This window comes from Pectinophora gossypiella, chromosome 17 (genome assembly GCF_024362695.1).
Source record: "Pectinophora gossypiella chromosome 17, ilPecGoss1.1, whole genome shotgun sequence".
In the NCBI taxonomy this organism is placed as follows: Eukaryota; Metazoa; Arthropoda; class Insecta; order Lepidoptera; family Gelechiidae; genus Pectinophora; species Pectinophora gossypiella.
Genome location: NC_065420.1, coordinates 5520580 through 5543238, shown reverse-complemented (window position 1 = coordinate 5543238; position 22659 = coordinate 5520580). Strand labels below are relative to the sequence as shown.

Here is a 22659-nt window from a genome sequence, read left to right as displayed (position 1 = left end):
TCGTTATCGTACATTATTATAATACATAATTGTTTCTGAGGAACGTATAATTATTTCAAAGTTTTCTTTATTTTCTAAACTGACATGCAAGACCTAAATGTCTAGACTTCTAATCGTGTAATTTATCGAACATGCAGTTCATTTTCCACAATTCCTTCACAATTTTAATATAAAACGTAGCTTACTTTACTTTTTACTTATGAGTTTGTATAGTATTATAAACTTTTTTAACAATAAGGGCTTAGGGCACGTAAGGCTACTATTTACTTAAGTATGTAGTCGTTACATGAGCCATGTCAGGGACCTTTGGCGGCTCAACAATAACCCTGATACCAGGGTTGGTGAGGTCAGTCATTGACCTCACAACTCACAACCCACTCAAGAGAAGATTGCAATAATTTAAAGGAACTCATTTTTCTAAACTATCCGTAGCGCGGTAAACAGTAGAATTTATCATTGACTGTAACTCTTCCTTCTTCTCTGTCACGTCATATCATAACTGAATATAAAAGGAATGAAACAGTATTTTTAGGTAAGCGTGTTTTACCATATTCTTGAATGTCACTTGCCATCGGCTAAAGTTGTCAAGTCAAAAATGCTACATTTTTTAATTTGCGTGTCTACGCAGTTAAAAAGCAAACTAAATTCGATACAAAATATTCGATAAAAAAACAATTTCAAGGTGATTTTCCATATGAAATTTGTCATTGGAACGTACTGAAAAACACAGATGCTTAAGCTGAGCGTATGTTCGCCGGAATGAATAGCAGATAGCCGACTTCAACAAAGGTTTCTGTATGAATATAACATGACAACCATTTACATGCCACTTCCATGATAATGCTTGTAAATACGTCCTTTACCAATGTTGTGACGGCATCTGTTTGCATAGGAAATATTATAGAACACACATACATACATACGCCTATACTCCGATGGACAAAGACACATAATATGGATGTCCTAAGATGGATGTGATGAACTTTATGGTGACAAGGGATTGACAGTCTATCGCCCATGACAATTGTGCACCATGTTAGAAAGGACACAATCCCTCTGTCGAATTTTACGACACGCCCGGGAAGATAAGCAGCTAAGCGTGTTCTGTTTTTTAATCATTCCTAGAACTTAATTTTAACCTATATAATATCATGAATCAATGAACGCATAGTTACTGTTTATTGTCTATCCTACGCCTATCTACTCATACAAACTGACAGGCATTCGATATCGCTCTAAACGCACCAATTTCTAAAAATAACGCGGCGTGTATTGAACTATTAAATTGTATTTCGTTAGAGGCGCTCAGCTAACAATGTTAATATGAGCGCTGATTGATAATTCAATGAAAGCATTCCGCAAACGATCTCATATTGGTGCAGGCCAAACTCTTATCTTATTTTAGTTTACATTTTAGACTGTCGCAGATTTGACTGTAGCACAATTCGACTAGTATCGAACATATCGCATAACTTAGTGGTCGGATCTTATTCTAAAATGTACATTTTTAAGTAAGAATGCGGTCTTTCTACTTTTTATTTGTGCAGGCCAAACTCTTATCTTATATTACGTAGTATTAACGAGTAGTTTTACACATAATTATGTATGCCATGCTGGACACTATCACAGCCCTGACACTCTATACAAAAATCACTAAAAGCGGAATAATATTATTTCCATACACTTTTATTCCCGCTTATTTGTATGAAAGTAATGGCGTACTTTCTGCACCCTTTTCAAAAAAGGAAGATGGCACTTTTCTTACTAATTATAAAGGTGACCTGTTGATAAGGAAATGGGTACCTAATACATTTCTGTGCCCACAATTAGTCGATGTCTACGACACTCGGAACTATAAACTACATCCAACATTCGAAGTTGTTCTTTTCGTCCCTGACCACACATTGATCAGACAAAAACTATTTAATAATGCAACTGAGTTTAAAATTCTTTTTTTTTTTAAATTAAATATTCATTGAATTATTCACCATTCCAGACTATTTCATTTCCATTCGCACGATAGCTGTAGAATAATGTCTCTAATTACTGTAATTTTAGGATATAGCTTACTTGGTTTACTTGGTAAATAATGGATATGAGCTATATCAGTGCTGCCGAAATTTCTAGATCAGGGAACACTTCAGAAAACAAATTACATACTCGCAAAGAATGTTCTAGTCAATAACGTATTATACATTAATGGTGCTACTCCTCACTTGTATTAAATGAAGATTGATTTGTTCATTTCTCGGCTGGATTGAGAGTAAAGAAAAAGCGCAGGGATACAAAGCATTCAGATGCTTACCATCCCGGTATGTCGTGAACGTCAGTTATAATTTCTACAACTTGATGGACTTTATAGATAAAAAGGTGTGGCTGGATGTTTCATTCTGAATGGGATTACAGGGTTGTCCGACTTGTCGTGTGTCGTATATAAATATGTTTACTATAGCTAAAGTAGTGCCACGATATGATAATAAATACCGGAATCCGCACTATCAATATAGTTATAATTAATACGAAAATTGATTGTTGCTACTCAAGGTATAAAATGTTTGGTATGGGTGGTATTAATAAACTAATCTCAGCTTCGAGACTGCCCTCAAAATCATGTCAACGTTCTCATATAACAGAGACTTGAGCATGATCTTGAGGGCAGTCTCAGCTGAGATTCGTTTATTAATACCACCCTAAGAATGTGAAGTGCTTCCAACAAAGCTTATAGTCAAGGAATTAGGCCAAACCCTAACCAATGCGACATAGAACATTTAGGAATTCTGATACAACATACTTACTATATTACCGATTGCTACCATTGGTTCAACCATGATTAAACTAATGCAATCGTAATTACATGTTGAATCTAACACTTCAACGAAATCAATATGGATAAGACCTACATTCTGACAATTACATTACTACAATATTATAAATACACGATACATCAACTTCCACTTAGGTAGATAAAGAATTCCTCAAAAACCATCTCATGTCTGTGACACAAACATCTCAGAGTGAACTGAAATCACATCGATGACGGAATATTCGTCACGGAAGCGTCATCATTACGCCTACAAAATGTATGAGTCATCACTTACAACGTAGAGCTTCTAAAAGTTCTAAGACCGATGCCAAGATAACGACAGTTTGTCACTAAAATTATAATCTACAATTTCATTGAAAAAATATGTTACATTTTAGACTGTCGCAGATTTGACTGTAGCACAATTCGACAAGTATCGAACATATTGCATAACTTAGTGGTCGGATCTTATTCTAAAATGTACATTTTTAAGTAAGAATGCGGTCTTTCTACTTTTTATTTGATTTTATAATATAATATATCGTTTAGTGCAGGTACTACTTAGTTCCATAGCATTACAAATTACACATTACATTTCAATAAATTAAATAAAAATAAAATCACTAGTCAATAAATAAACTTTACTTGTAAGTAGGTGTATAACTCTATTCAATTATTCAATAAGAGTTCATGAATTGTAAAACTCTACTAAATACTACGATATGTTTTCTTTTTTTGGTCGTGACTTGGGATTTGCCGCTCGGCGCTTGGCTGAGCGCTGAGTTCTCTAACCCGGACTACAATACACATCACAAATACGGATCAATAAAAAAAAAATCTCCGTTGAGAAAACAAGCGATTCTGAAGTAATAAAATAACTGCCTACCGATTCTAATTACACCATGTAAGTAAATATCGCTCCAGACGGTGAAAATGACTCACTCATTACGTGAATATAGTGCTTTAGAGGTTAATGCTGAGATTACAGAAGTTCGTCACAGAATTACATCACTATTGCTTTCAAGTTAATGCTTGTAAACAAAGCGTGAGTAACGGAAGTCGTACGATGCCCGGACCACTTTGAACTGTATTGATTAGTGAATCATATTTGTATATATGTTTAGTGGTTACCTATATGGATAGTGGAATCGTTTTATAGTCCTCGCGTACTATAGATACCTATTATACATCAATAGTAAACCTAGACGCGTTCACCGTAGAAAAATAGATATCTATCAATACATAGATACACAAAAAAAAACAAAACATACAACAACAACTTACACATTTGTAAATTTGACATTATTTGTACAAAATATTGTACAAATATTTAGCCAACTGGTAATCGAACAAACTGGCACTGAAACCCTAAAATATATTCACAAATAGCCCAAACCCATTAAAAACAAGTTAAAAAGCAGATACTATCAATTCTATGATCCTTATCAATACAACGTAAGTATTATTAGTAAACGCATACGACCTCGTTCATAGGGCAAACTTGATTAAAGGGCATAATGTACAATACGTATATACAATACGGCTAAAGGTATAATGTACCCTCAATCCAAACAATAGCAATAAATAATGGAAGCACTTTCAACTGTTCGATAAAATTATTGTATATTACGCTTATGACGCAAGGAATTATCATACAAGATACATTTTGTGCTTGGACAAAATACCTACAAACGAATTTAATTTGCTATTTTTTTACAGAAATGGAATCAGTAAATGATACTCGTAGACTAAATTTTTTATAAATTGATAAAAAAAATCACGCGGATTTATTTTTGCACTTAGTTAAATTGGATGCAAAGTAAATATTATTTATTTATTCAAAAACAACATTATAAATTGATGCTTATAATCCCGGTTGCACGCTCAAAGTTTCCAAACTTCTATTGGTAATAGAATTTCGTATGAATTTCTATTCATGTAGAGGCTCATCGTGTCATACATAAGGATGCTTCATTATTTATAATTTGGACGTATCAATATCAATGTTACGAAAAGTCTTGACATATCGTCACGCATTTCAATTATTAAAGGTATTTTGTAATACAAGTTCTTGGATGTAGGCATGGCCAGAATATAGATTATCAAGTATAAACAGCAGCAGTAAAGGACCTTTAAAAAATAACAATGAACACAAAGATTCCTAACTTTAATGACACAGTTGGTCTTTCATTACTTGTGGCTCTGATTTCCCAATCAAAGATTACGGGCATGAGTTTATTTCTGTAGGTATGAGTGAAAAAAAACCCTTCAAAGAAACCCGTATTTCCTTACAAAAAACTATAAAATGACTAACACCAAAATCAGACTGAAGTAGTTGCTATCAAGACAGCATCGGAATTAATAAACAAGTCCATCGAACTCGCTATCTACACCGGTCGACCTAGGCACTGTGCCAGATGGGAACAAGCCCTTAACCCGCCAGATTAGCTTGACCCTCCACACGTTCACTTTCGCCATACCACACCTTAATTTCACAGATCCCTTTAAAGTGGAGTTCTTATGCCTTGAAAAAGCATATTACATTACACTTACTGACCACAAGCTACGCGTTTACGTAAGGACAATGCGTAGCGAATGATAGTCATGCCTTTATACCACTAAGGTAATACAAAACTCGTCAAAGTTTTTGCTAGACGCATGACCAATTTCGATTGAGCCTTATTGCTTTGCTAAGAAAGCGTAAAGTAGGCCCTTTGCGCGGCACTAACTTTCTAGTCATTGGTCGTACAGTCTTATTTCTAAATGTTGCAAAGGGCTTGTATTGAGAGGAAATTGTTCCTATACAAAACGCAGACCAACATAACCGCATATCCCAGGGAATTGCATTTGACAGGTCAAAGTATAATATACGTTTTAGGATATTAGTATAATGAATGCCTTTCCGATGCATAATGACTTAAATCTTAAAAAATAATCTAAATGTAAAGTTCCCTAAACGCGTAATGACTTAAATGCATGACCTAAATGCTTAAAAATTAAATTAAATTATTATAAAGAAACCTTTCTTTCGATTGGTTAGGACATTGCAGGCTTGAATCTGTCCGAAAAAGGAAGGTGGTTCTGCGTGGTTCAGAAGGTTTTTTAAACCGTTGGTACTTGTCCAAACACCCCACAGTGGTGCAGCGTGGTGGAGTATGCTCCATATCTCCTCCGGATAATTGAGAAGAGAGCAGTGCCCAGCAGTAGGACGTATAATTTATGTTTTATGGTATTTTAAAGGAACATAAATTGTATGATGTTATTGACTAAATTTCGTACAGATAACAAAACAAGTAAAGTAGGTCTACGCCCGCATTCATTTGCATTTACAAAAGCTTGTTCTAAATGATAAGAGAGTTAACGACACCTAGGTACATAATATCTGCCATCCTAAATTCATAGACGGTGATATAACGCATCGTCCAAGTTTTGACCTAGATCGTCGACCGCGATCATTACCACTTACAAGCACAACGTAACGTATCTTCACGTTACTATCATTATGTTATGTAAACCTCTCAACTAGTGTTGCCGCTCGATAGTGCCCTATCGATAGTTTTCGATCGAACTATCGATAGTTTACCAAAAAACGATAGTATCGATAATTAATCGATAGTATCGATACTATCGATAGTATCGATAGCTCTTTTTTGGCGATACTATTGATAAGCAACGATAGTATCGATACTATCGATAGTATCGATAGTTAAAAGATGAAAAACTATCGATAGTATCGATACTATCGATAGTATCGATAGTTGAAAAACAAAAAACTATCAATACTATCGATACTATCGATAGTATCGCTCTTCGATATTACGCAAGCTATCGATACTATCGATAGTATCGATACTATCGATAGTTTTGTATGATCGATAGTGACCTTAATTTCGATAGTATTGTAAAAAAAATCCTATCCACTCCACTTAACAGTGTTTTTTTTAAGTTTAGAGAATTGCCTACTTCAAAACCAAATATCCACTGCAAAAACACCCACGAAATATAAAATATATTAAATACGAGCTTTAAATGGTGTGAATTGTTCCACACAATGCTACATTCAATACTATCGAAATTAAGGTCACTATCGATCGTACAAAACTATCGATAGTATCGATACTATCGATAGTATCGATAGCTTGCGCAATATCGAAGAACGATACTATCGATAGTATCGATAGTATTGATAGTTTTTTGTTTTTCAACTATCGATACTATCGATAGTATCGATACTATCGTTGCTTATCAATAGTATTGCCAAAAAAGAGCTATCGATACTATCGATACTATCGATAGTATCGATACTATCGATAGGCCTATCGATTGGGTACATGATTTTGGCTGTTTACTATCGATAGTAAAACTATCGATTTTTCGGCAACACTACTCTCAACACGTCAACTTATTGTCAGTGAGAAACAAAAACTATAGACCGCTGGCAACGCTTGCTCAAGTTCAATTTGAGATTAACGGGAATTTTGGGTTACAGCTATGAGAATAAAAGATGTGGAATAATTGCGTTACATTTGCTTGTTTTTTTAGCATACGGATTTTTTTATTGAAGGAAGCATATGTAAAGGCAATTTTTGGCACTCCAAGCTCACACTCATCAGCCACAAAACCTACGAGAAAATAATATAAAATAATTAAAATTAAAATAGAACGAACGCGATCCGGTAAGTATATAAGCCAGAAATATAATTGAAATATCGTCGCCCTAGTGAAAAACGCGTAAGGCCCTTTTTGAGAACTCAAATTCTCACATGATCTTCTTCAACAAAACCTCGATTTCATTCCGGGTTTATCCAACACGATTTTTTACCTGGGGGGCTACCGGCTAAGACGAAGCCGATTCAGATTGGAGCAAATCGAACATCGATTTGATTCTGTCGTACCGCGTAAGCAGCCAAGATGGCGATCCCCGATTCGTGACGTCACATGAAGTTCGGCAAGCCGATTGAACGAATGATTTCAGTACTTTTGACACTAAATCGCTACCGCGTAAAAAATCGAAGTTCGGCGCCTGAAGCCGATTCCCATTGGAAGTGTCAGTTGAAGCCGGGCACTTTTCAGTAACCGTGATCAATTTTAATTTCTTATTTTCACTGTTTTTCAACAATATTAGGACCTATTTACGGTGGGCGACAAATTTTAGGAACGTCTTAATCAATATAAAATTGATATCGGCGTGGATTTTCGTGTTTAAAAACCTAAATACAGTGTCATGGAGATAGTCGTTTTATGGGCTGCTGCGGAAGAAAATGTCTTCAGAATCTTGAGCAAATCGATTGCAGGATACTTCGAGAGAAAAGCCAGTATATACTTCTCACAGGTACATCTATTTATAACATTATTTCTGACAAGTGGCTCAATGTTTACAGAGGAAAAGTTGCTGAACTTACTAGAAGCGATTTTTGTTCATTTCATACTTATCTATTTTGTTTTGTTTCAGAGAGTAGCTACATTAATAATTTTAGATTATCAAAAGATGCATTTCGGACTTTGTATCATGACTTAGGACCATATCTGGAGGTCCAATGCTCTACAACTGTGCAATCGACTTTAAGGTAGGTGGTTACTATATTATGTTATATTTTACCTTATATTTTGATAATTAAAGTTATACTACAACATTACATGAATCCAATATAATATCTGTATGTTATATATTACAGTGACAAATGCCCTCAATCAGCCTGCAATCGTGAGATAATATATCAAGTTTCCTCGGACAAAAACTGAGCATGTAGAAGTCTCCAGAGGTTTTAATGACAAATTTGGATTTCTTGGAGTACTTGGATGCATCCACGGCACACACATTGCCATTATCCAACCTCACAAGTGGGAAGAGGCCTTCTTCAATAGCAAGTATTACCATTCATTGCATGTTATGTTGGTAAGAATCATACCTTTAACTAGCTACATTTGTTTTGATTCTTATGATTGAGTCGCTAAAAATATTTTAATTTTCAGGTTTGTGATGGAGATATGTGCATTACATTTGTGATGCATCCAATGGGAGTGTTAGTGCTAGACTGCTCCTCCAGAAGGAACATCTCCTTAATTTAAATATGTTTAAGTTCATTAAGTGGACTTGTGTGGTCCTTAAAATGTAAATTACAAAGTCAGTGTGGTGTAATCAAAAGTGGCAGATTTGTTATTCAATAATACAACAAACCTTTCTTTATTGGCATCAAATAAACTATTTTCATTACGCAGATTTATTTATTTTGTGTTATTACATAATTTGTTTCATTGCACCCCTCTCATTAACCAACCTATCTCTCAAGTAGATACATTTTTCTAATCTTGTGTCCATTATGCTTAATAAAGTAGTTTATCCATCTATCTTTAACTTGTAATAAATAAATCCATTTATTTTGTATAAATACAAGCTTGCGGGGCCTTATTGGACTAGACTATTTGTAATGTGTAATAGTATAGTCAAAAAAGCCCTGCGGGGGGGTCAAAGAAATGTAATCAATTAGAACATACTACAATTATAATATTGTTCCCAATTCTTACTATAATATGGAAATATAAGTTAATTGCATCCAACATCTTCATCAATACACCTACACAAATCTTTTTATTAGATAGTAGTTGGCAAGGAGTGGGTGTATAAATATACTATACACCTCTGCCTACCCCTTCGGGAATAGAAGCGTGATGCTATATTATTTTTGTTTCAAAATAGTTCTTGGTAAAATGATATCTAGTTGCTTTGTCTTTAATGTACTTTAATGTTACCCCTAGACAAACTCACTTAAATAACATGACCAAACTTAAGTATTTAAATTAAATACAACTTCACTTAAATAACATAAATGGAGTACTTATACTTTAGCTTAAATATTTACATACAAGTTTATTGAATACATATGTTTTTACTTAAGTATTTTAACTTAGTTTCTCTAGTGTCTTCGTTCTTGAGAATCGTCATGCTGCTATTCTTTAACCTGTAATAAATAAATCCATTAATTCATATAAAATACATGCGAAATATAAACAGTCACAATATGACAAAGTTTTTATGACGTCTATTGTGTACATTAGTAATAGTCTTTATAGACTAGTTATAATCCTTTAGTTATTACTTTATTTATTTGGGTGATCCCGGCAAGGCAGAAATTTTGTAAAGTGGTCCTTCATGAATTAAAAGTTTAGGAACACTAGCCGACTCTAATGGAATGAAATACAATGTAAAGAAAATATTTTGGAATGTAATAAAGTAGCACATACAAAGGTATAAGGATATTTATTTTTGGCCTTTATTCTTGCTATAGTATGGAGTAAAATATGCTGATCAAGGAGGTAAATTTGGGTATATAACATACATACAATCTTTACGCTACATAGGGATGTAGCGTCCCCGTAGGGATGTAGTGTCCTAACTGCCTACCCCGCCAGGGGACAGACCACCAAGTGTCGTGATCCTTATAAACTTCTCCTACTTGCTCCAATTCCATACAATTTTTAATAAGTTTGAGTAAATTACCTTATATTGGTCTTCACTTACTACTACTAACTTCCTCCAGCAGCAGCCGAAGCAACTCTGCATATCCGCGGCCTTGCTATTAGCTTCAGCAGCTGTAGCCAGCCAGCTTGTCGACTGCTGAAACAAGTCGCTCTTCCATGTCTAGCCTCCGACTCTCTAGATCTAGTAGGTAGTAAATCGGTGATCTAGAAAAACAAAAAGATACATTTACAAGTTTCCAACAAACTATTTAAGTTGTTGAACAATGAATAGGTTCATTATGTGACTATTCTTTCTTGACTTGTTTCTTACTACTTCTAGATTAATAATTTACTTACATTTCTTTCGTTATTGTTGTTATTGTATAAATTCTGAGAAGATAAAACTGTTGCATTCGGCGCGAATTCAAGTCAGCTGATATAACATAACGTCATTTTTCTTTTTTTTTTTGCGTTTCATTACTTCAGTTGCAAAAGAAAAATCCGTCGTTGCATTTTCCTTTTGTTTTAAACATTTGTAAGACTTTACAAAGTGATTAACTAAAAATATTATCAATTAATAAAAATAACATACAAAATTAGTCCGTATTTTTTAATTTCATAATGATATAAAATATTAAATGTTTACCAAATGTCTCAACGGAACGCAAGACCAAAAGTCATTCGTTCAATCATGCACCCCTCTAATATGTCTATTATTATCTATGGATTGATTTTCATCCAGATTGCAATGAACATCGGAAATTACCCGGTACCAAACGCCGAACTTCGATTTATCTGAATCGTTTTCAAGTCGCCGAAGTTCGGCGAATTAGCCGGTAGGCCCCCTGGATTAAAACAAGCGAGGCTATTGCGACATTTTCCGAACAAAAATCACATCCGAATGTGATTTTTCAAAAAGGCGCTAACTAAGTTTTCACCATAACGCGACGATATAGTGTATTCACGTTAATTCATCAATGTTACAAGCAAAAACGTATCAATTACACAAAAAAAACATATTCCGCCACTTTCTCACGACTCAATCGCATTACTGGAACCAGAATGTCGGCAAATAAACGCGCGTTCATATTTATTGGTACCAGAAACGACTTTCTTTTCCCGGTATACATTGACTGCGGTTCCTCGCAAACGTCAGCATTCTATGTTTAAATTGCAGCACTGACATGACGGTGGTTTTCCGGATTGGATTAATTATGGGCTCGAATCCCGGTGGAGTAAAACCACAAAAATCATTTTGTGATCCCTAGTTTGGTTAAGACATTGCAGGGTAATCAAATCACCCTAAGTTCGTACTCGTTGGGGCTCGAGGGCACGTTGAGCACTCGGTCCCGGCTACTATTTACTTAAGTAAGTATGTAGTTGTTACATGAGCCATTTCAGCACCCCTAACACCAGGGTTGATGAGGTTGGTTATTGACCTCACAACTCATATGAGAGAAAAATATTATGTTCATCATTCCCGACGACTAAACTGTGTGAAATATACATGAATTTGACAGCTGTTAAAACAATACGTTCTCCTGATACGCCTCTTTCCCACTAGGCTGTGTGTGTCTGTTTATGTATAAACAAACTTAAAATCACGCCTATTCCTCACCGGGGTAAGCAGAGGTTATGGAATTCCATTTGCTTCGATCCCGACCCACTTCTCTAGCTTCCTCCACATTCATCAATCGACTGTAAATACTACACTATTTTAGACTATAAATAAAATATTTCTAATAAGGGCAATTGCATACTGCATTACGATTGCGATGTTGTTCGCCAAATAGTACTGAGGCATAACGAAGAATTGCCCTTTCATCCTCAACAAACCGGGATATGGCATCAACGTATTTTTGTAACATTTATCGCTGGAATTTTAATAGCTTTCTAAGCGAGCTTCCTTACGCCACGGTGCAGTGGATTTTAATGCATATCGAAACAAATGACGATTTGAATATAGGGTAGATGACAACCTAGATATATTTTTTACGAAACTAGAGTGCATAGGCAATTACTAGGTAAGTTCATTAGGTCATATCTTCAATTATCTTTACCTTACCGCCAAAACGTGTCTAAAAATAAATTATGACGTCGTCAAAAAAATGTTTTTTTTTCTGTTTATGTGGTCTAATACTGCCATCTTTACCCCAAATTCACACGTCCATGAGATATTGAATTACGTCGCCGAGAGGAATATCCCTTAAGTAGATTCGGTGTTTCTCGATAATGGAAGTACGATTGGAAACGCTTCCCGTGTTTGTGGGTCAAGTTGATGGGTAAGCTACAGAACCGGCGCGAGCGCATACCTGCGCGTACTAGCTACTTCCTACTCATGCTACTATACTACCTGTAAAGTGGTGAGTATTTTTGGAGTATAGGTTATACTAGGTTGAACAGTGAAGAATTATAAATTTGAATGTAATTTGAAATTTAAACTGCTTTAAATTTTTTTCTGCTTCAACATTCCATGGTGACAGGGGGAATAGAAGAAAAATATCAAGACGCTTCCTTTATGGCTACTGATATATCCGCAGAGAAGCGGAAAACGGAGGGAACACGATATTTTGCTTTTCCAACATTTCGTTAAGCTTAATTACTTATAACTAAGGTAATTAGTTATTGCTTCCGGCATAGCGGCTCTTATATAGACAACTAAAAAGCGGCAATGAAAGCTCGTTAGAAAGCCGCCTTAAAGATATTTATGATATGTTTAAAACTGTACACGTTATTAACGACTTGCATCTTAAGCGACGATATACTCCTTCAACACAGTATCCGGGAATATTAAATACTTCTATACTTAGAAGTCCAGCATAGCAGCATAGTAGCTTTACTTCTATAACATACCTACTCGTACATACACAGCCTATATACATACATCATACTGCTGGGCACAGGCCTCCCCTTAAAAATATTATATAAAAAAATAGCCAAATTTTGGTTGTATTCAGCCTAAAGTAAATGTATAGGCTAAACTAACAAAAAAATCTTATAGGATAAGTTTTCTTAGTTCGTATGAAAAATGTTCCGCTTAAGACTAAAATACTAAAACTTTTATTACGATTTCGAATCTATCTTTAGAACTCGTTAACGATATTGTCCTTTGTGTTCTATTTTAGGAAGTGACATTAAACGATCAATCAGTTAAAATGAACCGTGAATCCAAATAGTAGGGCCGAATTCAGATGGATTATATTCGTAGGTATGTACTGTAGCCTATACGGATGGTTAAGTGTACTAGCATTACTACGAGGAAATCTTTGAACAATGTTAAGATGTTTTTAGGTATGATATTATTACAAATTGCTACATGAGCAATAAGGCCGCCTGTTGTGCCTTTCTGTATCTATTGTCCTTATTTCTGTATCTTATGTCAATTGTGCTCAATAAAGTATTTTATCTATCTATCTATAATACAATCCACCTTAAAATTATTTAATTTAAATATTTTTGTGTATTTCTTTACATAAGATAAAACATTAAACAGCCTATATACGTCCCACTGCTGGGCACAGGCCAGCATACCAGGCCAGGCTAGGTTTGTATTTTTAAATAGTTTACTGATCACAGAAAAGCCATTAATCAAGAACAGAATAAATACTGACTTCGCAACAATAATTAGTTAATAATAATTGTGAAAACAAACTTTTTCTTCATGTGTGTCACACAGATGCAACATTATGTAGATTGGATGCATGCAACCGAGTGCAAACCGGTATCTCATTTAATATTATTTATTATGTTGTATTTCACACCTAGAATCTATTTTAGTAGTCTCAAAACAAATACTAAACCACTAAAATAAAAATAATTCAAACTGCCTATAATAATAAACTTTTAGATATATACGTTTTCACCGTCTTAATAGATAAAGATAAAATTATAACGAAGTAAACAACAGCTGAACAAACATTACCTGACGCGTTTTCTTGAAAATTTTGAACTTCATTTTACTTTTGAAATAAATAACTAAACAGTTTTAAACAGTTCGCATACACATCACTTTAATCGGAACTAATTTCGAGCAAGGCCACAAATAATCACCAAAATAGCGGGAACCGTGGCGTACTGGCGGAGTTCGCGGGAAACAGATAAAAAAATAAACAAAAACGCGGCAAAGTTTACGGTGCGACTTGCGCGCGCCGCGATCGCGACCAGTTTGAAATAAGAATGTGTAGTGTTGTGTAGCTTGCGTTCGCAGTGTGGCCAACTCAAACCGAAAGCAGAGTCAAGGAATAAATTAAACGACACATACTTTTCTTTTCTCATGCGCATCTGTAGGGTACCTAATAAACGGTCATTTGCATGGTTAGGAATGCCTGGCTATATTAATTGACATCTGTAAACTTGTTATTGAATTGTAGTCCTTGTAGTGGTTGAATATCGAATACAAGATCGAATGTCGTGCACTTTCAATTATTTCTTAGTTTGTGCAATGTACTATTCAGTTAATTAGTAAAATTAATCAGAAAGCTGAAATTGTAACAAATTCCGAGTTTCTAACGGCAACACTAACAAATACGATCAAGGAGAAATGACGCACGAATACTCACTCAAACAGACATTTATTTCGGTATAAATGCAGGCCATTGTTAGTCTACATAAAATCACGCCTGTAGTCCCTGATGGGGTGGGCAATGCAAAAAATTACCTAGAGGACAATATGCATCCACTTTTAATATGAAGTCCCAAGATGGATTTGATGAACCTTATACCTAGTGGGTGACAGTGTGTTCAGTTCATCGTCCATTATAATAGTCCAATATAATCAAAACTATCTCGCACTATAATACTTTGATTACAATTAAAGGTTACATTTCACCACTTGGTTCTTCTCTCGCGTGGATTGTTATTGAGCCGCCAAAGGCCCTTGACACTGCTCACGTAACGACTACTTGGTGCCAAACAGACAAATAGCTCATCTGCTGGTTAAGGGTTAGGGCGTTTTCGCACTACTCCAATTCTAATCCGATACGAGTTTGTGCAATGACTGATAAGAAGTGGCAGTAGAACTATTTGATGGTCGCTTTAGCATAAACTCCGTTGCCGACGACGGATGACGGACAGTAGAAAATTACTATGAGAATATCGGAAAAACCTATCTCATAGTAATTTTCTACTGCCCGTCATTCTCGGCTCGGATATGAATATGATAAGAATCGGATGTAGTGCGAATGCCTTAAGATTCAGACAGCAGTATTACTGTCTGCCAGACATAATCTTAACGGCTTCTCAGGCAGTTAAACATGCCCTAAATATACCATATCCCCTAATATTCCTTCATGATTCATCAGTCGATGATATCATTTATCCAATTTAAACGCAACAAAACAGAAGCAAGTAAGATTTGTATCAATCTAATCGAATTGTACTGATTCCCCCAATAATTCCATTTGAGTGAGGTACGCGATGATGGAATTACTCCTGACCAGAATAACTGAGCAATAAAAACTCAAATCTGTATGTCAATGACAATCGCGATATAGATTTATTGAGTTTCCTATACCGCCGACGGCCTCTGATTCAGTGGTTGAGCGTTAGGCTCCCTATCCGGAGGCACCCGGTTCGAATCCCGTTGGGGACATACATATCACAAAAATCACTTTGTGGACCCTAGTTTGATTAAGACAGTAATATGATCCGTCTTTCGGATGGCACTACTTACGGATCTCGGTTACTACATACTGATGTAAATAAGTAGTCGTTACATGAGCCATTTCAGGGGGCTTTGGCAACTCAATAATAACCCTGATACGAGGGTTGATGACATGATAGAAGACCGCCGTGTAGTTCATTACTTGAAGAACGATGCATTACAATTTCCATGATTTCTTGCTCTTTTTATTTATTTTTTTATTTCTAGTTAATTGGTAAATAGTAGTAAATGATAGTATTTGTGTTTATTTATTCAAAATTAGTTTGGCCATAATATCAGTCACCTGACACATGCTCTATAATGGTAAAAAAGGTATAAAAATATATTGTTCTTCGTTTGTTTCGCTAAACCTCGAGATCCGCTGGGTGATTTAGCTAATTTTGGTTTATAATGTTTATCATAGTCCAGGGAAGGTTCACAGGGTAAAAAAATTTGAAAAATGTAATGTCGTTTTTAAATTTTTGTGTTGTTAAGAACTTCGAAATTCAACTTTCCGTGATTATCTATTGGATTACGTTACAAGCTGACTTCAATAGGTAAAATAAAAAATATGACTTATTTTTATAAGTCACTGCATGAAATGTATTATGCACGAGTAACTTTTGATAAAACTTATTGAATTATGCACGAACAGCTTTACTGTCGTAAACTTTCAATACACAATGTGTTTTTTATCAGCGTGTCCCAAATATGCAGTAAAAGTTTTTTTTATTGGAATTCTTCTACGTAAAATGTTGATAACGTGTTCTCGTAACAATACATCTGTGACATCATCCGTATGTAATGGGTATGCGATACGTACTTACATATAACTCACGCACGTACATACATACTAGGGTGGGCAGAGCCTTTTCTTCCCTAAAAAGTAGCATCGAGAGGAATGCTACACCGACAAAAGCGTGGATCTTAAATTAGTGATAAGGAAAATAAGCGCCCGAATTTCTTATGGTATTGATCAATTTCGATTTATTGATGATCATTTGGTGTTCAAAAGTCAATCGCTAAATACACGCTATACACATGCTATAAGAACATAAGGATAATTTCATCTCAAAAAGGGCACGTGTCGCCATCGGATAAAAATCGCAGTTGTGCCGTTTGGCACAAATAACTTCCAATTAACGCCACCTACGTGTCGCGATGAGAACTGATATTTTGTCAGTCTATAATAGCTTCAAATTGTACATTATGACTTACCTCATGGTCGGGTCCTGGTTTAGAAGCAATCCTTGCCTCTACCAACTGGTTTTTTAGTGTCCTGTGACAAACGAAAATTCCGTTTACATTTGTAGTTTATGCCATATAATGGCAACACAAGTATTTCTAACGTTACGGGACACGAGAAAAGTTTGTGCACTATATTGCATCAATTTTAGTGGTCAAGGGTTTAGTGGTCAAGGGGGGCCTTTCTTTTATAAGACTATGCTTGGTGTCTTGACCTCTTGGTGTATAAATTTGTAAGCACACTAATGATTTGATGAACAAAATTCGGAAGTGTCGATTTTTTTTTTAGAAAGGCCTTAATACACTACCCTTCCTGATCAGGCAGTGTAACAGCACGTCGGGTGGGCGGGCCACGATTTTACAGTACATTTTATACTACGATGCAGCTTGTAGTGAAACCTATAGGTAATAAGGCCTATATAAATTGTCTGATATGTTCCTTACATATACAGCTCCTCAGCCTGCCTGACTTGCTTCTCGCGCCGGCGCAGCAGCTCGGCGCAGTGTTGCAGGGTAGACAGGGTGGCGCCGCATGTAGCTTTGAAGGAGGCACTTGTCGCGCGGACCTCTCCTGTGTGGAGGCGCAGGTCGTTCCCTGGAGGGAAAAGAAATATTAATGTTGTTGAATACTGTAAAAATACCTTGCTGCCAAGTTGACGACACACGTAAGTTTCAACTGGATATTTGCAAAACGACAAAAGGTTCTAGGATATTTTTGCGGTCACGATATTGATATTGAGTGTTCGAAGTACCCGGGTAAGTCGTAACAACTTACTAAACTACTGACTTACTTATATCTTCGCCAAATATTCTTATTTATATATATTCTATTTATTTCTTATAATTTATTTAATATATTATCATATTAGTTCTTCGACATATTATACTTAATAAAGATATGGATTTCAATTGTTATGTATTAAAGTTATGAGCATTAATATTATTTAGGTATAGTCAATTTCGGTATTTTCAACTGAGTAGTATCTTAGGTGAAAAATAAATTATTCTATTCTGATTATCTCAGGTCTAAAACAGTCGAAAAACATTCTATTTTTTGTATTTGCCTTATTTATGTTTTTAATCAAGAAAAACGTTCCGACATTTGATCACGTTTTTCTATGACGTCATAGTGTGTTTTCATGCACATTCTATAGTAATTTCGTGTTTTGACGTTTAGTATTTAAAAGTAACTTGATTTAACTAGTTGGAAACTAGCCTATTATGGATTCGAATATAAGCCCCACCTATGATTATATTGATACTAGGATGTATAGCTAACTGACCATCAGCGATGGTGACCGCGTCGATGGCCTCAGTGACCTCGTCGCTTATATGAGGATAGGCAGCGACGCACATGTCGAAGTACTGCTGCAGTTGGGCTGCTTGCTTGCCGAGCAGTTCGCCGTACGTGTCCAGCTCGGCTATCTTCTCGGCTAACCGGCGGCTTGTTCGGCCTGGGAAGGATACTATTGTTATTATTGTTAGTACAAACATGGGCCAACATTTGGCCAACACTGACAAATAGTATAAAAAACTTTACCATCTAAAACACTTCTTTTTTATTTTTTTAATCAATCTTAGCTATAGGTAAATGGAATAGGAAATGGCGCAGTTTTTTTAAGACAACATAAATAATAAAATTTAAGTCAACAGGCCTGAGGGTGTCCGTTAAGCGCGGACGGTTGCTCTCTGAGAGGATTACATTTGAAAGAATTAATCGACTCTAGTGAGCCGATAGCGATAAGCGCTGACTGAGAGAAACCGTCGACCACGCGTGCGGGGTCGATATCGGGGTCCTAGTGTGTTTGTTGTCGGGAAGTCATTGGCCTTTGTGGCTAGGGCCATTGTATACACATCATGACATGTGTAAAAATATAGCTGTTTTTGAAACACGCTTCACACGTGACGTCAAATATACTGAGGCATCTAGATCACTTCAGCAAAATAACTTTGAGAACCACTGAATTAATTGAAAATAATGATAAAGCCACATTGAGCTCGGTGGCGCAGCGGTAAACGCGCTCGGTCTGCGATTGTTGAAGTTAAGCAACTTTCGCAAAGGCCGATCATAGGATGGGTGACCACAAAAAAAAAGTTTTCATTTCGCGAGCTCCTCCGTGCTTCGGAAGGCACGTTAAGCCGTTGGTCCCGGCTGCATTAGCAATCGTTAATAACCATCAATCCGCACTGGGTCCGAAGGCCCGTTCTCCCTATCCATCCATAGGGAAGGCCCGTGCCCCAGCAGTGGGGATGTTAATGGGCTGATGATGATGATGAATGATAAAGCCACATAGGTACCATGTGAGCCGGTAGATTGCAGTGATGTGACAGACCCATGCCGCCGCAACCCGCCTCCATTCGAGCTGCTGTCTGAGCTGGTTCCATACCCTGACTCCACCTGTTAGACAACGCAAACATATTTGTTACCATAACCAGTTTTGAGACTGCAACTTCGTCCGCATAGATTGCTTAAGTCCGTCAATCTTCTTCTTCTTATCGTGTGGGTTGTGAGGCGGAATACCAACTTCATCAACCCTGGTGTCAGGGTTATTACTGAGCCGCCAAAGGCCCCTGACATGGCTCATGTAACGACTACATACTTACATCAGTAAGTAGTAACCGGGACCAACGGCTTAACGTGCCTTCCGAAGCATGGATCATCTTACTTTCGGGCAGTCAGGTGATCAGCATGTAATGCCCTAACCAAACTAGGGATCACAAAGTGATTTTTGTGTGATATGTCCCCACAGGGATTCTAACCCGTGGCCCCAGATCGTGAGCCTAACGCTCAACCACTGGACAACAGAGGCCGTTAATGGAAAATATATAAATATATTAACGGTAATTTACACAAATTATAGCCTATTGGTTATACTGATGTATAGACCATACATATTGTTGTAAAGTTTCAATAAAATCTAAAAAAAAATTTTTGCGATAATGAGTAAAAACATCTATTAGTAGGATTGGAAAAAGCTGATTTCTCTAAGCGTAAACATGTACCCCGTATTTCGCGAAATATACCGCGTAGTATGAAGATGTCTCTCAATTAAAATAGGGTATTTGACTGGGTCGATTTTCGAATTTTATTTCTGAATTAAGTACCAATGAATACGACATTTGACCGCTTTTATTGATGACGTCACAGGACAGTATTTCCATACAAACTCCAACGAAAACTTTCGTTTTGACGTTTCGTAAAAAGTATGTCATGTGACTAGGTTGTTAAGCCTATTGGAAGGATTTATCTAGAATTTTTCACTACATTCGTAACTAGAACATGTCAACATGTGACATATATTATATCTTTTGCCAGGTAAACAGATTATATTGGATTACTTTATATTAATGATATTAACAATTGAAGCTTACTATCAAGTTGTATTTAAGCCACTGAACCGAGTGGTGATAACATGATAACATACAAATTGTATGACAAAGGAAATTCTTGCTATGACTCACTTTTGAAAATGCCAAGTTGATGCAAGCAATGCCAAATTATGCCAAGATTATCAAGAAATAAGTATATACACTTGTAACTCTTAATGCAAGAAAATGTATTTGATTTTTCGATACATATCAATTAATCTTTTTTTCAATTAATCTTTTCCTTAAATGGCTATATCCTATAGGAAACGATTTTTTTTTATATAGGCTTTGTAGGTATCTTTAGCCTTCACGACACGGCAACCGTATCGCGCGCGTCAGGGAGGGATTCGAGAGGGATTCAACCAATTGACATACAAAGTTTATCTATGTAGATATCATTAGCTGTGTCTATTGGTGGAAGCCCTCAATGTAATTGTCATGCAGACCTCACTGATGTTTTCCTTCCTACATTCATATTATATCATACATCAAAGAAATCTTTAGAAACTTTGGATTTATTCCAAAAGACAACATTTTATTTAAGAGTTTATTAGAATAATGGAAAATGAAAAGCTTTGCATCCATTAAACTTTAATGGTATGTCTACATCTAGCAATGAAGAAACATTATAGGTTAATATTACCTAAATACTAAGATGATTTCAATATGTTTTGCCCCAAGGCAAAACTATGTAAATAAAGGAAAAATCAAAGTCCACAATGTGAATCATCAAAAAGAACTAATGAATCAAGTCATTAACATGCTGTTTTCAATCCAATGCTAACTGTGTTACACAAGTCTCATAACATAACATCTTCATGTATGTAAACTTCCTTACTCAATGAAGTTTTCATTCTTTGAGGAATATTAGCATGCTATGTATGCAGGTAGACAGGCATGACTTAGTAATCAACTGAGTGATTACTTCATGTGTGAATGTAAGTATGCTATTAGCATGCATATGCAGATGACACTATATTAGTACAATTACATGATAATCCTTCTTCACGTTTATGTCTATATAAACATGATTTATGCATTTCTTAATGCATGTTGCATGTGATTATGATACATTATCAGTTACATAAAATATAGTTAAAACAAATCAATTACTGATATCTAATATTGGTATCAAGTATCTGTGTTGAGTAATAGCTCAGCTAATGACCCCTAAATTCTATTTGTAATTGCCTTACTAATGTTATAAAAACCTGTTAGTTAAGTATACAAACCTTGAATGACTCCAAGACATCAATCCATTGCTGTTTCTCCTCAGGATTTGATGCCCTCAGGTACCACACACAGTCATTGACCGACACATCAAATCGGCAATCGTCAAATTCATGAGGCTGAAATTTTTATAAAGTTTAATTAAACACCTTGTAATATATACCTATCAACACTGTTTAAAATGCATTTTATACAATAGCCTTTAAGTGGTTAGTACAAGTATGGTAATATTAAACCGGAGAACACGCGATAATAAATCGCAAACAATTGTATTCCAAGACAATGTAATAAACATCTTTATTCAGACTCAAACTCTGAAACAATTATATTTGAAGGCCGCAGCACGCCAATAAAAATTAATCGCTTGAATATTGCATTACATTAGGAGGAATACCGACCGATGCAAGGGCAAACTAATTTTTTATCGGACTTTGTCGTGGACATAACAAAAACAAGTTTGGATCCTCACCTTGACTTTGGCTTTCTTCAAGCATAAGGCACCACGGCAACCAAGATTACTCTCTAGTTCACTCTTGTAGTATGATAAAGTAGAATCCTTCAAAACAATAAACCTGTCCTGCCATCCGTGAATGTAATTTGTCCATTTGCTCAAGTATCCACGGAGTTCGGGATTTCCGCCCTCGTCCAAGTCAGAATTATCGCTTACAGTTATATTTTCCTCCGTCATGTTTATTTGCTCACATATATCTCACTTATCAACATGAAAATTATTTACAAAAATGGAAAAAAGACAAAAATAATTTATACGTGATTTTACAACAACAAAATATTGAGAAAAACTCGTTGACATTCGGTCGTTCGTTACAAGAAATCATAGACAATTAAATTATTTTTCTTCATCATGTCATGTGCAGTGATTTGAACTGACCCGCCTGAGACACACTTAACTCAC

At 35.8% G+C, this 22659-nt stretch overlaps 1 protein-coding gene and 1 long non-coding RNA gene across 2 annotated transcripts in view; one reads left to right on the top strand and one right to left on the bottom strand.

Moving 5' to 3' along the window:
- Positions 1–22599, bottom strand: part of LOC126374352 (ceramide transfer protein) — a 44679-nt gene extending 22080 nt beyond the window's left edge. Inside the window, exons 1-6 of the mRNA XM_050020956.1 lie at positions 22216–22599; positions 21749–21865; positions 19446–19545; positions 18431–18601; positions 17592–17742; positions 17121–17181 (exon numbers count right to left, since the gene is read on the bottom strand). Of these exons, the coding sequence (XP_049876913.1) occupies positions 17121–17181; positions 17592–17742; positions 18431–18601; positions 19446–19545; positions 21749–21865; positions 22216–22434 (819 nt within the window). The 5' untranslated portion in view covers positions 22435–22599. The remainder of the gene's footprint in view (positions 1–17120; positions 17182–17591; positions 17743–18430; positions 18602–19445; positions 19546–21748; positions 21866–22215) is intronic.
- On the top strand, positions 8013–9257 carry LOC126374523 (uncharacterized). Its single transcript, XR_007567441.1, has 4 exons — positions 8013–8135; positions 8256–8370; positions 8479–8699; positions 8777–9257. It is a non-coding gene; the product is annotated as an uncharacterized LOC126374523 (long non-coding RNA).
- Positions 22600–22659: the final 60 nt, after the last annotated feature.